Below are 14,630 nucleotides of genomic sequence, written 5' to 3' on the forward strand. Positions count from 1 at the left end.
CCAATGGTTGCCACGACGTGGGAGTTGTCCTGGCCCAAGTCTATCATTCTTTAGGGTTTGCTTCATATTTAAACCCCTCTAAGTCATTTTTAGGGATCCTTATCAACCTTCATCACCCTCAAGTTTCAAAAACCCTAACCCTAATTCCTCCTTGAGAGTTGTGCGTCCATTGTGGTGACCTTGGGTGCTTGTGAAGGAAGAAGAGGCATTGGAAAGGATTGTGGTGCTTTTTGGATGAAGTGAAGATCTCTTTTGGGTATCTCTGGACTTTTGTAAGTGTCCAATTCCTTGCTTGATGGCTTAAAGTGGTTAGATCTTGATTATTGTCCCATCTCCTTCATATTTAAGTAAGTTTGGAAGGAAGAAACTCATAAAGTTGGCAACCTTATGACTCTCCTAAGTCCCAAGAGCATCATATGTTGTAGATTTAGTCTTTGGTGGAAGTTCTCGTCATTTGCTTGAGTTTTGGTCTTTAGAGCTCATTTTGACCTAAAATAGATTCTAGTCATGTATTGAACATACGTGTCTATAAAGCTTCTATCTTTATGATGGATCTCGTATTAGAAAACCCTTCTGAAGTGGTTGGATTAAGGACTTTTCAGATTAAGGGATTAATGATTTAGTCATGGTGGTATTTGGCTTTATTTGGGCTTAGGGTTGGAGATCTGGATCTAGTTGGATGTCTTAATGGATAAAGTTGGAAACTTTATCCATTTAGACCACATAATGGACCAGATATGAGCTTTGGAGCTCTTGAAATCGAGGAAACCTGCTTAATCCATCAAACTATTGGAAACTCGGTGCCCACGCCATGGCCATAGACCGCCACGGCATGGCGACTGGAAATTTCCCTTATTTTTGGTTATATGAGGCCCACGACGTGGAGGTTGGCTAAAGTCAACATTGGCCGTTGAATTTTGGTATGAGTTGACTTTTGTTCAAATTTCTATTTTTAGCAGGTAGACCTAGGGTTTGCCTTGTGTGAATTGATTAGAAAAGTTTAACACCCATCCTTGGCGGTGAGATATGTTAGTTGTGCTCAGTGTGACATTGAGCTGGGTTTTAGTCGACTTTGTGATCCAGGTGAGTTTTCCTCACTGTACTTATGGATCGAAGGCACCAATGCCAGCCCACTGGATTATGTATCATGGTATAATGGATAATGTTATGCTAGTTATATGATAGACTGGTAGATCTGTATGATTACCTGTGTTACTGGATATGTGATAGATTAGTAGATATGTATGATTACTTATATTTGCTGGCTTTTGAATGTTACTATATATGTCGACATGTTATTGTTATTGTTGGGTTGAGGCAGTCCTACTTTGTGTTAAAGGCCAAGATACACGGGGTGGTCTGGATAGAATGTAGGCCCTGTGTGGCCGTCCAAACAAGTCGAAGGCCCAGAGAACGGTCAAGATAGGTTGTAGGCCCTGCAAGGCGGTCCAGTCATGTTGAAGGCTCGGATAGTGATCCATATAGGTTGTAGGCCTAGTGAGGCAGTCCAGTCATGTTGAAGGCTCATGTATGCATGTTGTTATCTGTTTGGTTGTGTGTGGTATTTTGGAGGAATTTACTAAGCTTTGACTTACAGTTTGATTGTTGTGGTTTCAGGTATTTCAGAGGTCAAGGGCAAGACACATGTTTGATCATGCACATCATCCTAGTTTTCATGTGTTTTACAATTTTGGGATACTCTGATTCATAATAACGACTTTTGTAAACTATGTTTTGTAAACATTTATGGTTTTTTGATTCGTTTCGAAAATGAAAATTTTACCTTGATTTTAGGATGTTATATCTCTTTTGTTATGTTACTATATTAGTGCATCTTCAAAGGCTTTTACAGACATTTCAATATTCCTTGATGCAAGGTTTACCCGGTAACTTGCATTATCCAGGTAAAGACAACTATGTAGTATGTTTGGTACTTTATCATTGTTAGGATGTGTACTTATATGCACCTCCTATGATGTGTCTTTTAAGGAAATTTTTGCTCATCATATAATGGTATTGTTTTGTGGGTAGATTATTTTGAACCGCTACACTTTTGTCGTTTATGCACCGCCTTATTGTGACTGAGTCGGTATCGGTCTAGCAGGCCGACCCGGATACACCATTAAAACTCATGTCACATCTTTCACACTCCGCTCTTACATTCTTATATAGAACACTCTTAGTTGTTATCAACAAACTTTTTAGCATTCGGTAACATCAATCACATTTGTAAAATATGTTTGCAAATAGTTGTTATCAACCAACTTTTCAATGACAATTAATTTTTTCTTTCCAAAAAATTTAATGATAAAACTACAGCTGAAGGGTATAAACATAGATCGTTAGCATTTATTTTCCTTTTTCTATTCTTTTCAAGTCAAGAACATGAAAACCGAATATTACACTTGTTTATTTCTTTCTATACTCTTAACTTTCACTTTCTATTCCATTGAAAATTGAAACATGGCGTAAGGGTGCATCAATCTTTTTATATGATGATATTCTTTTTTAGTTGAGTGTGATTTTTCCAATCAACGAATTTGATTAGTAATGTTTCTATTGGCAAGAGGGCCATTGTATTTGTATACATGGGCTCATCAATAGAAGATGGATGATTCTTGATAGGCGTACTACAAACAAAATAACAAATCCAAAGCCCTTCTTGATTCATAAAAGATAAAAACCCCTTTAATCGAATCCGGAATTCGTCAACTACTGAACAACTGCAACAATGGGTCTTTCCAGTTCAACCCAGAAAGATGATCAATCCACCACCACCACCGTCAAAAAACAGATCTTCATCTTATCCGGCCAGAGCAACATGGCGGGTCGCGGCGGCGTTAAGAACAAACGTTGGGATGGGGTAGTCCCGGACGATTGTAAACCTGATCCTTCCACTATCCACCGTCTCAACGCTAACCTAATCTGGGAAACTGCCCAGGAGCCACTCCATGCCGACATCGACACAAAGAAGACCTGCGGTGTTGGCCCCGGAATGTCATTCGCTAACGCCGTAAAGGATTACATCCCCGGAGTAATAGATCTCGTGCCGTGTGCAGTAGGTGGCACCGCCATCAAGGAATGGGCTAAAGGGCAAAAGTTATATGAAGACATGGTGCGGAGGGCGAAATCGGCGGCGAGTAGTGGCGGAGAGATCAAAGCGATGCTTTGGTACCAAGGCGAGAGCGATGCGCCGTCGCAAAACGCTGCTGGGTCTTATAAAACGAACATGGAGACTTTAATCCACAATGTTCGATCAGATCTTGGACTACCATCACTGCCAATTATTCAGGTCAATTACTATTTACTAATCTCACCGATCTTACATCTAATCTCCATGATTCGTTCAGTGAATTGATTGGGGGGTTTTGGGGGTAATCAGGTGGCGCTAGCATCGGGTGATGGCTACATAGAGGTAATAAGAGAAGCACAGAAAGCAATTGATCTACCAAATGTGGTGTGTGTTGATGCGAAAGGATTGGAATTGAAAGAAGATAACCTCCATTTAACGACGGCAGCTCAGGTTCAACTTGGACACATGTTGGCCGACGCATATCTCGCCCATTTCGGATAGGCGGCTCCTCCGCCGGAGCTTAACTGGATACTGTCTGTAATTCAGATGTTTAAAGTATCATTCACCAATCACTAGCAATATTTACTATCTATCTGTTATTATTGGTTTGATGTTCGTGAAAACCAAATGTGAAATCGGTATTGTTTATCGATTGAAGGATTGATATGTTTTTCTATTGTGTAATGTTATATTTGATACATCGTACTCGCTATTTATAAAGTGTAATAGGTAAATAGTTTTCTTTAACACATATATGTATAATTTTTTTTTTTTTGCTATGGGTTTTCTGAGTGATTTCATGGGTTACTTTTTTATGCAGTGATAATGTTTTGGGTAAATTACACCAATGGTCCCTTTTGGGCATATCAGAAAGCGTGTTTGGTCCCTATTAAAAAAAATTAACTTGGACCGTTCCTGAATTTCTTTTTTCTTGCACGCTTAGTCCCTATTGACATGAAATGACTATTTTACCCTTAATAATTTCTTTTTTCATTTTCTTTTATTCATTTATCAGTTTTAGATTATAAAATAAATTAAAAAAAAAATTCATATATATCCACCCCTCCCCTTCTCTTTCCCTTTTCCTTCTATCTTTCTTGGACAAGATCCACCATCTACCACCACCGACTACAACCGGAAACCACCCGTCCTCCTCCTTTTTCGACAAGATTAACTAGCCAAAATTCGTTTGTTTTCCCTGCCTTCATATCACCATCATCCAGCTCAAACAACCATTGATGAACATACCTGATTTTCAAACATCAAATATTCAACCCAAAACCTGCATTCTAATCTGAAAATCAAACCCCTCATGAATCTCAAACCCATTCAGATCTACATTTATATTTGAAACTCAAACCCATATCAGAAACTCGAACATCAGAAACCACACCATCTCATTCTCTTCACGTGATAGTTAGGGTTTCATGCGGTGATGTTAAAGTTTCTACACAAATCTATGGTGGCAGGAGACTCACAGCGAGTGATGAGGAAGAAAGCTCCAAGGAGATTTGCACCTGCACACCAAACCCTAGGTGTCTCTCGTTGTTCCAACGAGACGATAACGGATCTTCACCCTGGTTCAAGGGTACCATATATGCACTTCTCCTTAACCTTCTCCTTACTATTCAGATCTACACTCTTGTTTGGATCCTTCGTATGAAGAAACGCAGGACGAAAAACAAGTGCTTGAAAAGATTTAGAAGATTAAATTGGAGCTTGGTCAGACTTTTGGTGATGTTTTTGTGGAGGTCGTCAGAGTTTTATAAAGAGTCAATGGAGATGCTTTGAACTGGGGAGTGAGATGAAGGGTGAGTTAAGCGGTGACAGTGGTGCTCTATTTTCCAATGATTGTATAGATTATTGGTAGTGGTGGTGTGGATTACCGATGGCGGTGGTGGTAAAGTATTCTTCAACAACATATAAAAATAATTATAATGCTTTTTAATAATTAAAAATAATTAAATTGATAAAAATAAATGAAATTGAAATTGAAAAGGGCATTATAGTCCTTTCATGTCCCACAAGGGATAAGACGTGCAAAGTTAAACTAACGAGGGACGAAGTGTGATACTTTTAACAACATAAGGGACGGTCCGAGTTAATTTTTGAAAATAGGGACTAAGTACACTTTTTGGCATATACACGAGGGACGATTGGTGTAATTTACCCTAATGTTTTGTTGGATCAACAAGAAATGGGTTCAAGATTAGACCTTTCAGATAAGTCCAGTCCCTGAAAATGAACCTAATGTGACTCATAGGTAACATAAAAGCAACAACAACAAACCCTATTTATCACATTCAAATGGGGTAAAGCCATAAAGGTAGGTGGACCTCAGCAGTTATACCTCATAAGTCATAACTCATAGAAGAGCTACTGCATCATATTAATGACCTTCGGTATATGACAAAAACCATGTATATAAATGACCTTCGATATATGACAAAAACCAACATGCAAGGAAACAACATCAAGACACCAAAGAGTTGGTAGCTATTGAAAGCAAACAAACATTTAAAAAAAATTGCAACATGTATAACAGAAGAAAGTCAATACCAACAATATGGTGAAAGACAAATACATGCAATATGGTACAAGAAGAAACATATTACACATGGTACAACATAAAAAAGGGTTAGACTTAGACTATCCTAATAATAAGGCTATGTGGAATAGTCCTTACGGACCTTGTGTATGGGTGATTTGGCATATGTTTGATGCGTGAATACCATTTCTAGCTAGGAGTAATTGTGGTGTCGAGTTGGTGGTTTTACGTGAGAGAGAGAGAGAGACCTATTGTAATGATAAACGGCTTGTCTCGTCGTGGCCTCTTGAATTCTCAAAACTTCTGTCGCTTCATCCCCGCAGGGGCAGAGAACCCGTCGCTGTCTCGGCTGTGCTACCGAAGGCTCTGGGAAAGTAGGAACAGAAGAGCACTCATCTTGAGGTGGGCTTACTACTTAGATGCTTTCAGCAGTTATCCGCTCCGCACTTGGCTACCCAACGTTTATCGTGGGCACAATAACTGGTACACTAGAGGTGCGTCCTTCCCGGTCCTCTTGTACTAGGGAAATGTCCTCTCAATGCTCTAACGCCCACACCGGATATGGACCGAACTGTCTCACGACGTTCTGAACCCAGCTCACGTACTGCTTTAATGGGCGAACAACCCAACCCTTGGAACATACTATAGCCCCAGGTGCGAAGAGCCGACATCGAGGTGCCAAACCTTCCCGTCGATGTGCGCTCTTGGGGAAGATCAGTATGTTATCCCTAGAGTAACTTTTATCCGTAGAGCGACAACCCTTCCACTCGGCACCATCAGGTCACTAAGGCCGACTTTCGTCCCTGCTCGACGGGTGGGTCTTGCAGTCAAGCTCCCTTATGCCTTTGCACTCGAGGGCCAATCTCCGTTCGACCCAAGGAAACCTTTGCACGCCTCCGTTACCTTTTGGGAGGCCTACGCCCCATAGAAATTGTCTACCTGAGACTGTCCCTTGGCTCGTACGTCCTGACACAAGGTTAGAATTCTAGCTCTTCCAGAGTGGTATCTCACTGATGGCTCCGGCCCCCCGGAAGGAGGCCTTCTTCGCCTTCCACCTAAGCTGCGCAGGAAAAGCCCAAAGCCAATCCCAGAGAACAGTGAAGCTTCATAGGGTCTTTCTGTCCAGTTGCAGGTAGTCCGCATCTTCACAGACATGTCTATTTCACCGAGTCTCTCTCCGAGACAGTGCCCAGATCGTTACGCCTTTCGTGCGGGTCGAAACTTACCCAACAAGGAATTTCACTACCTTAGGACCGTTATAGTTACGGCCGCCGTTCACCGGGGCTTCGGTCGTCAGCTCCCCTATCATCAGGTCACCAACTTCCTTGACCTTCCGACACTGGGCAGGCGTCAGCCCCCATACATGGTCTTACGACTTTGCGGAGACCTGTGTTTTCAATAAACAGTCGCCTGGGCCTGGTCACTGCGACCCCCTTTGTGAGGAGGCACCCCTTCTCTCGAAGTTACATGGCTATTTTGTAGAGTTCCCCAGAGAGAGTTGTCCCACGCCCAAGAGAGAGAGAGAGAGAGAGAGAGAGAGAGAGAGAAAGAGAGAGTCTTTTTGACCTTTTCATGCATTTAAACAAAAAAATTGATATTAAAAAATACAATATCTTATTTTACTTTCACACTACAAATACCATATCTTTTTTACAAAAATTGCTATACATGCTACACAACCACAATTAAATGATGATCAATTTTTTATCTTCATCTTCATTGGACGGGGATGATATGTTTCTTCACTCATTCCTATAAACGTCAGTTACCATGTTGGATCAACAAGCTGAAACTTCAAACGCCATCAGGAATATTAGAATTTAAATAAGCATGGATCGTAACATCACACACACACACATTTTTGGTACGTGATTACTTTCCGATGATTGTTTATACAAACATATTCAATCCAAACGTCGTTTTCGTATCAGTAGGTGTTTATTCCTACGTATAACTAATAATTTGGAAGGTATTTACGAATATTCTCAACTAATATGGGATGCTAAAAATAGACGAGGTTTTATAATGTTAAGAAATTCTTATCATCTCGTAAATTTAATTTTGTAATATTTTATTTTCAGTACTAGAAGGCAACATTATTTTAAATATTTTAACTTAATTTTAATTTTGTAATTTATTTATTGTAAATTTGTATGATTTTAATTATATAATATTATATTAAAATAATATATATATATATATATATATATATATATATATATATATATATATATATGTTACAACCCATGGAGCAATTTGTATGATTCCCACCTTACCCTCTCATCAGCCGTTGAAGAAACCCTACTAATATTAGCTAACTACTTCATGAATAGAATGATGGGTTTTGAGCACTACATCAATCCTATGGTGTACAACTATACATGCAAACCCTAAAGCTTTGGATTTATTTTGTCTAATGAACATGCAGTAATCATCCAAAGCTCATAAACCCTAGATCTAGCATACAATAACCGAATTAACATATGAATTAGGGTTTAGATCTTACATTGATTGTTATGTAGCACTAACAATCTTAATTCCTTTTGATGTTGACTTTTGAAAGCTTAGTGCCTTAAATGTTGCACCTCTAATGGAGTCACAAACACCATATGTAACAAGACGAACAAGGAGAGAGGGAGGAGGCACCAAAAACGTCCTAGGGTTTATCTTATAAGGTTAGGGACGTTTTTGGCTTGCCAATGGTTCCTTCTATACTTAGGCTATTAAGGTTTTCAACCACGAAACTCTAATCTGACTGCTTAGGCCCTAAGCCCTTGGACGAAATCCATATGGGCTTCCCATAGATTTCGTCCAATCCTCTTTCCATTAGGAATCTATAGCCTAAGTACAACTATCATATAATTGCAATATCAGTCCCCTGTATTTAATTAATCTCTTTTAGCCACAAAATTAATTCTTGACTAATATTAATTAAACAATATGATTTCTCTTTTAATATATTATTCATATAATATATTAATAAATCATACTTAATCTTCTTTCTCCTTAATTCATCCTATCAGTTGCTATGACGAAGGCAACCCAAAAGGACCATGCTCACAATCAGGTCAAGTACATACCAAAATAGTTATGGGCTTAGACACCTAATCCAACAGTCTCCCACTTGGATAAGTCTAATAACTATTTTTCATATGACTTCGGAACCTGATCAGCAATCGTAGCTTTCAAAAGCCGCTGTCGAACTCTGATCTTATCAGAAGTGATCATATATTCCTCCATTCTAGATATCGTATAGACATGAGACATGGATTTTAATCATTCTCTCAGTCTATGTGTTGTTTCATGGTTTCCGATTTATGACGACTAACAACAGACTACAATTGAATGCATCAACTTAGTCCCGGCTTGGCCAAGCACTTAGGGTGTCACCACTGAATCATCGAGGGGCCCACAGATATCGCTTTTATCCCACTTTGGGTAAAGGGAACAGATAAACTTTGACTCAATGCTCGCTTGTACCTACTCATCAAATCACACACAACAATATGTTTAATAACACCAAGTTACTGGTGCGTTTACATATTATCAATGTGCAACCAACTTGCAGAATACAACTCACACGTCTCGGTTTTAAGAATATAAGATATTATTATCTCACCAATCACTCGTGATAAAATCCATGAAGCGATCCAAGTGAGCGTGGGTTTAATCCAATGCTCAAATCATATTCATAAGCACTCATAAACGTTGCAGCAACCCTTTGCTATGTCTAATACACTTTAGACAATCTACAAACCAATTCATGACAGTCTTCTTTCATACCTACTTCCAAAACATGAGCGACTGGGGAACGTTTGAATAATCTTATTATTCGGGAAGTCAAAACATGAAAAGTGAAACACAAGAATGATCGAATCCAATATGGCCCCAAACTTTAGAGTATAAATAAAACCCCTTTTATTTAATCACCATATTGATTACACATTATTCATTGTATAATGTTTCGGATAACCAACTTATTACTTGGATTATAATAGCAGTTGTCCCATGCACTAAGCATGCATACTCTGTTTACATGTGTTCCATACTTTGTGAAATAGATCAATTGAAAAACATTTCCAATGATGCTCATTTCACAATCCCTAATCCTTATCATTAGTGTAAGAACACAAAATTCTCGCCACTACTAGAATATGTTAGATTCTAACATTTTATGCAATGATCCTTTTGTAATCTTATTGCACAAAAGTCACCAAGACTTTGCCAATGATATTACAAAGTGCTCTATTGGGAATGTTACAATACAATTCCATAAATGTGAAGTTTCACATTCAAAGTACATTCCTTTGAACATCCTTGTTGCATAAAAGTTTCTAATCTAGACATAAATTCTTAACGTCCAACTCCCGATATGGAAACATTTCCATATTTTCCATATGACAACTTATTGTGAATAAAGTCTTATCTATTCATAATAATGTCGATATGGTCCATTCATTACTAAACTTCCAACTGCTCACAAGCGACCAATCCTTAGCGAGCCTTAGATTGTCATTGACAATTGTTCAATTATTTTTAGTCAAACCGGTTCTAGTCCTTTTTCCCTCTTAATGCCCTAGGCATTTGGAAAATTTTAGAACGGTCGAATATTACAGCATATGCAATCGATCCTACACCCGAAGCGTATGGGACACGATTCATAATGAAAAACATGATACTTTACCAGTTTCTTACTATAATATTGTCATATATAGAATGCCCATATGTTAAACCTTTTCAACATAACATTCATGTATATCTTTTGACTAAATTCAATTAAAATTTCTTGATTCAAGCTCTTGGATTTCGAAACTGGGTATAATATTCTCTCCCTTAATTATAGCGTAACACTTATTCAACCTCAATGAGTTGGTGGCTGATTAAGAAACCCTAATTTTTAGGGTGTTACACCCTATTTAAAGGCCTTATACCCTTTAGGTGGCCTCCTTACCAGTCTCCTCTGTCCAGAAACCCTAGTTCGTGCATCCTCTCCCATATTTGTGCGTGTGTGAGCTTGAAGAGTGATTTTTTGGTGTTCTTTTGAAGGAGCTTGAAGTTTGAGGTGGCTTAAGTGAGAGGAAGGCTACAGATCCAGAACCTACTCTTTTGTTGCAGTCATTTTGAGGTATAAAGTTGACACCTTGCTTATCTATTGCTTAGATCACGTCCTTGGAAGTCTATTGTCATATTTGGCTCATTTTTTCGATTGTTCATGGGTTGAGTATTTCATGAAGTTATCACTTTAGATCCGGACATTTTATGGCCTCGTTGGACTTAAAGTTTCAAGCTTTATCAAGTTCTAGGTCTCCTTCATGCTTTAGGTCCCTTGTTAAGCATTCCTTAAGTTTTGGAGCCACTTTATGATATACATGGATGTAAAGTTAGCAACTTTACGTGGTTTTCTAGCTATTGGGTATCAGATCTATATTTTAAAGCGTTAGACTTGATGAAAAAGGACTGAATGTGTTAAGCTAGGAAAACTCGGCGAGTTGGCTTAGGGTTTTCCCGATTCTTTGAATACTGTGGGAACTCGACGAGTTGGTAGGTACACTCAATGAGTTGGATCAACATAGACTATTGACCTTGACTGTTGACTTTGACTTTGACCATGGTTGGCCAAGTTTGACTCTTAACGGCATTTTGGGTATTTTGGGGTTTTGATGGAGTTGGTCACATGGTGGTTGTAGGTATCTGAGTCCGGAGTTGAGTTTTGGATTTGGATTTTATCAGTTCATCACTACTTGTGATGTGAGTGTTCCTTACTGTACTTGTTAGGTAAAAGGCACCAAGGCCGACCCTTTTGGATTGTTATCCTGATTATTGCATGATTGAGTATTGTAATGATTTCTTAGATTTGTATCTTGGTAATAGGTTGATGCTATGCTTAGTGAGCTGTAAAATTTGTATGTTTGTATGTTGACTGGTTATGTGTTTAATTGTTATGTATATGTTGACATGTTATGTGTCACACCCCAAAACCAAGAACGGCGGAAACGTTCTGGGGCGGAGGACGTCATGTACAGTATCACAACACAGTAAAATGTAAATAAGCAAACAACATCATCCATTGCATTAAATATATAATTTTAATACAAGCGTGTTCTGTACAGTTTTAGACACCAAAAATATAATGTAAATCAAAATAATATGATGAGTCTTGAAGGTGCTTCATCTTCTCAAAAGCTGGCATCGGTACCTGTCTACTGATGACTTGAGAATACAAGTTATTTTGAAAGAGTTTATCAGCATTAAGCTGGTGAGTTCATAAGTATTTTAGTGTCGATGTTTCTTATCAAAACGTTTGAACGTGTCTCAAGTATAAGTTTGAAAAATGTATGTAAGTGTTTGTAAAAGTTTGAATCTCTCAGAAAAACCTATATTTTCTATTAAAGTAGCCTTCTACCAAGGCTTAACTATTTTGTATGCTCGTTTGTTGTAAAAGTGTGTAATTTCCCAAGTGTAACTATCATTTAACAAATATAGTTTGTACATTAATGTTTAAGTGAGGTTATCACTAAAAATATGTAATGGGTAAATCATTGTAGTATTGTAGTTTTGTATTATAGGAACTACTGCTGTACTAACTACCTTAAACCGGATTTATATTAAGGTATAATGTGATAATTGCACCATACTATCGACTGGTAACAACGACATACAAATGGTCGTAATAACGGAATGACGTTTGGCACCCGCAGACCTGCAGGTCCGGCTGTAGCTAGCAGCAAGGTGTAGGATAGTCAATCCAGTGTAGATCTATACGCAAACTCACACTCTCCCTCCAAGAGAATTCTGGCTACAACTCGGGCCATGACATTTAAGGCATGCTCCGATCCAGTGGATCACAATTATTAACGTATTCTTGTATATGTAGTGTAATGTTTCTCGTTCCAGTATAGTTGTATATGTTCTCCTCCTAGTATAGTTGTATATGTTCTCTTTCTAGTATAGTTGTATATGTTCTCCTCCTAGTATAATTGTATATGTTATAGTAGTAATGTAATGTATAGACTCATGAATGAACTGACTCATTGATCTAGCAGTTGTAGTAGTATGATCCTGTGTTACCCCGATGGTAACTTACTAATGAAGTGTATAGTACGTATGAATATGGAAGTACTTTTATGTCTATATATGTATAATTGATATATAACTAATATTGAAACGATCTTCGGACGGTCACCCGAAATCCCACCAGACCACATCCAAATCGAGAAAAAGGAAATAGGGCGGATGGCCTTCCTAAGCCCTTTAAACATTGCTTATATATCTATACATATATGGGCATGCAATTTATAAGAAGTATAACAAAGTTTAAATAAAAGAATTTGATAAGTAAAAGAGTTTGTAAAACATTTTGAAGTAAAGCAGTTTGATAAACAGTTTGAACAGTGATAAAATCATTGGTTTTCTAGTTATTAATCACATGTGATTAATGTAATCACATGTGATTGATGCAATAAATATAAGCATTTAACTTGTATCCCCCCCCATAAAGAATTTAAAACATTTAAAGTATTTCAAAGGTTAATTAAAGGGGTATGAACTCACTTGTGGTGAGTGGTTTGGATTGTAGTGTCGGATACCGTGCTAGATGGCAAACGGAGACTTGTTCACACGCACGAGCCTAGTTATCATATAATGAGCATATATATAACTAATTAGCCAAATAATAACTTAATGAAATTAGTTGGGACACTTAGGAACATGTAAACACTTTGTATATGTGTTATAGGTCCTAATGGTTGCATCTAAGTTGTTATGGGACAAGCTAAAGGGGTTTAAAGCTTCCAAGAACCTTGCATAATAGTTTACTACCCATAAAACCCCACCCAAGGAGTTTACGGTCGTAAACCCTTGATTTTATGGCCGTGAACTCCACTCTTGGTGGTTTTGGGTGTTTTAAGGTGCTAAATGATTTCTAGAATAAGCCTAGCTTGGTGGTTTAATCCTTTGGGTAGTTTAGGCATAGATAACACTCCTTTGAGGATTTTACTGCCAAAAGACCATATCCCTTAGAGTTTACGGCCGTAAACTCTCATGGGATGGATGTTTTAATTCTTTTAAGTCTCTTGCACAAGTAGGATAATTTCTAGGCTTTTGATTTAGGCTAAGGGGGACTTTAGGCACACTTTGGTGCCCTTACTTGGAGTTTACGGCCCAAGAGCATTTCTTGGCCGTAAACTCCCTTTTAGGGATGATTTTGATGTGTTTTAGTCCCCATTTTAACTACAAGTAATTGAGGGTTAAAGTCTAAAGCCTTAGGGGGTGATTAGGGCTCATCATGCCCTTGGAAATGGTGTTTACGGTCCAAGAAATTCTTGGGCCGTAAAATCCTAAAACTTGGTGTTCTTGATTGATTTCTAGCCTCAAATGATCCTATATATTATGCTAAACTAGTTGCCTAACAAGGAATTGGGACTAGATAGCCTTAAAGCTCCATTTTGGAGTTTACTCCCCAAGAACGTTCTTGGGCGGTAAACTCCCGGATCTCACATATTAGACATGTAATCTATGTTAATAAGCATAAAACAAACATTATAACACAACTAGAGAAGTGTACTCACGATTTGGGATGAAAACCCGAAGATCCGTGAGAGAGAATATGGCTTTTCTCTAGTTGGAAATGTGAATAATGAATGAATTTAGTTCAGAAATCTATTTATAGTCCTGAAATATTTTGGCAGAAAATATTTTTATTCTGGAATTGGACTTTAACATTATGAAGTGTTGATATGCTCAAGTTTCACAAACCCAAGAGCATCCACTCTCCTGATACCTCCTTAAATGTAAACCCTAGTGTACACAAACTTATTCGGAAAAGTCTGAAGTTCATTGAAACTGGACTAGCTTCTATTGAATAGATAATGTTCGTACAACTGGAAATTTCGGGTTGTCACATTATGTGTGGTTGGGTTGAGGTGGAACTGCTTTGTGCTGAAAGCCAACAAACCCAGGGTGTCCCGGATAGACCGAAGGCTAGTGGGGTACCAGTTAGGCCGAAAGCCT

At 38.2% G+C, this 14,630-nt stretch overlaps 1 protein-coding gene and 1 pseudogene across 1 annotated transcript; one reads left to right on the forward strand and one right to left on the reverse strand.

The window, feature by feature from the left end:
- Positions 1-2,442: 2,442 nt before the first annotated feature.
- LOC145054049 (carbohydrate esterase, putative (DUF303)) lies at positions 2,443-3,852 on the forward strand. The gene is made up of 2 exons (XM_079002179.1): positions 2,443-3,292; positions 3,383-3,852. Exons 1-2 carry the CDS (start codon positions 2,732-2,734, stop codon positions 3,572-3,574), a joined length of 753 nt encoding a protein of 250 aa, XP_078858305.1. The 5' UTR covers positions 2,443-2,731; the 3' UTR covers positions 3,575-3,852.
- A 2,147-nt stretch (positions 3,853-5,999) lies between these two features.
- LOC145056273 (25S ribosomal RNA) lies at positions 6,000-7,127 on the reverse strand (annotated as a pseudogene).
- Positions 7,128-14,630: the final 7,503 nt, after the last annotated feature.

Source organism: Lactuca serriola, chromosome 5 (genome assembly GCF_051521515.1).
Source record: "Lactuca serriola cultivar US96UC23 chromosome 5, Lser_US96UC23_V15, whole genome shotgun sequence".
Classification (NCBI taxonomy): Eukaryota; Viridiplantae; Streptophyta; class Magnoliopsida; order Asterales; family Asteraceae; genus Lactuca; species Lactuca serriola.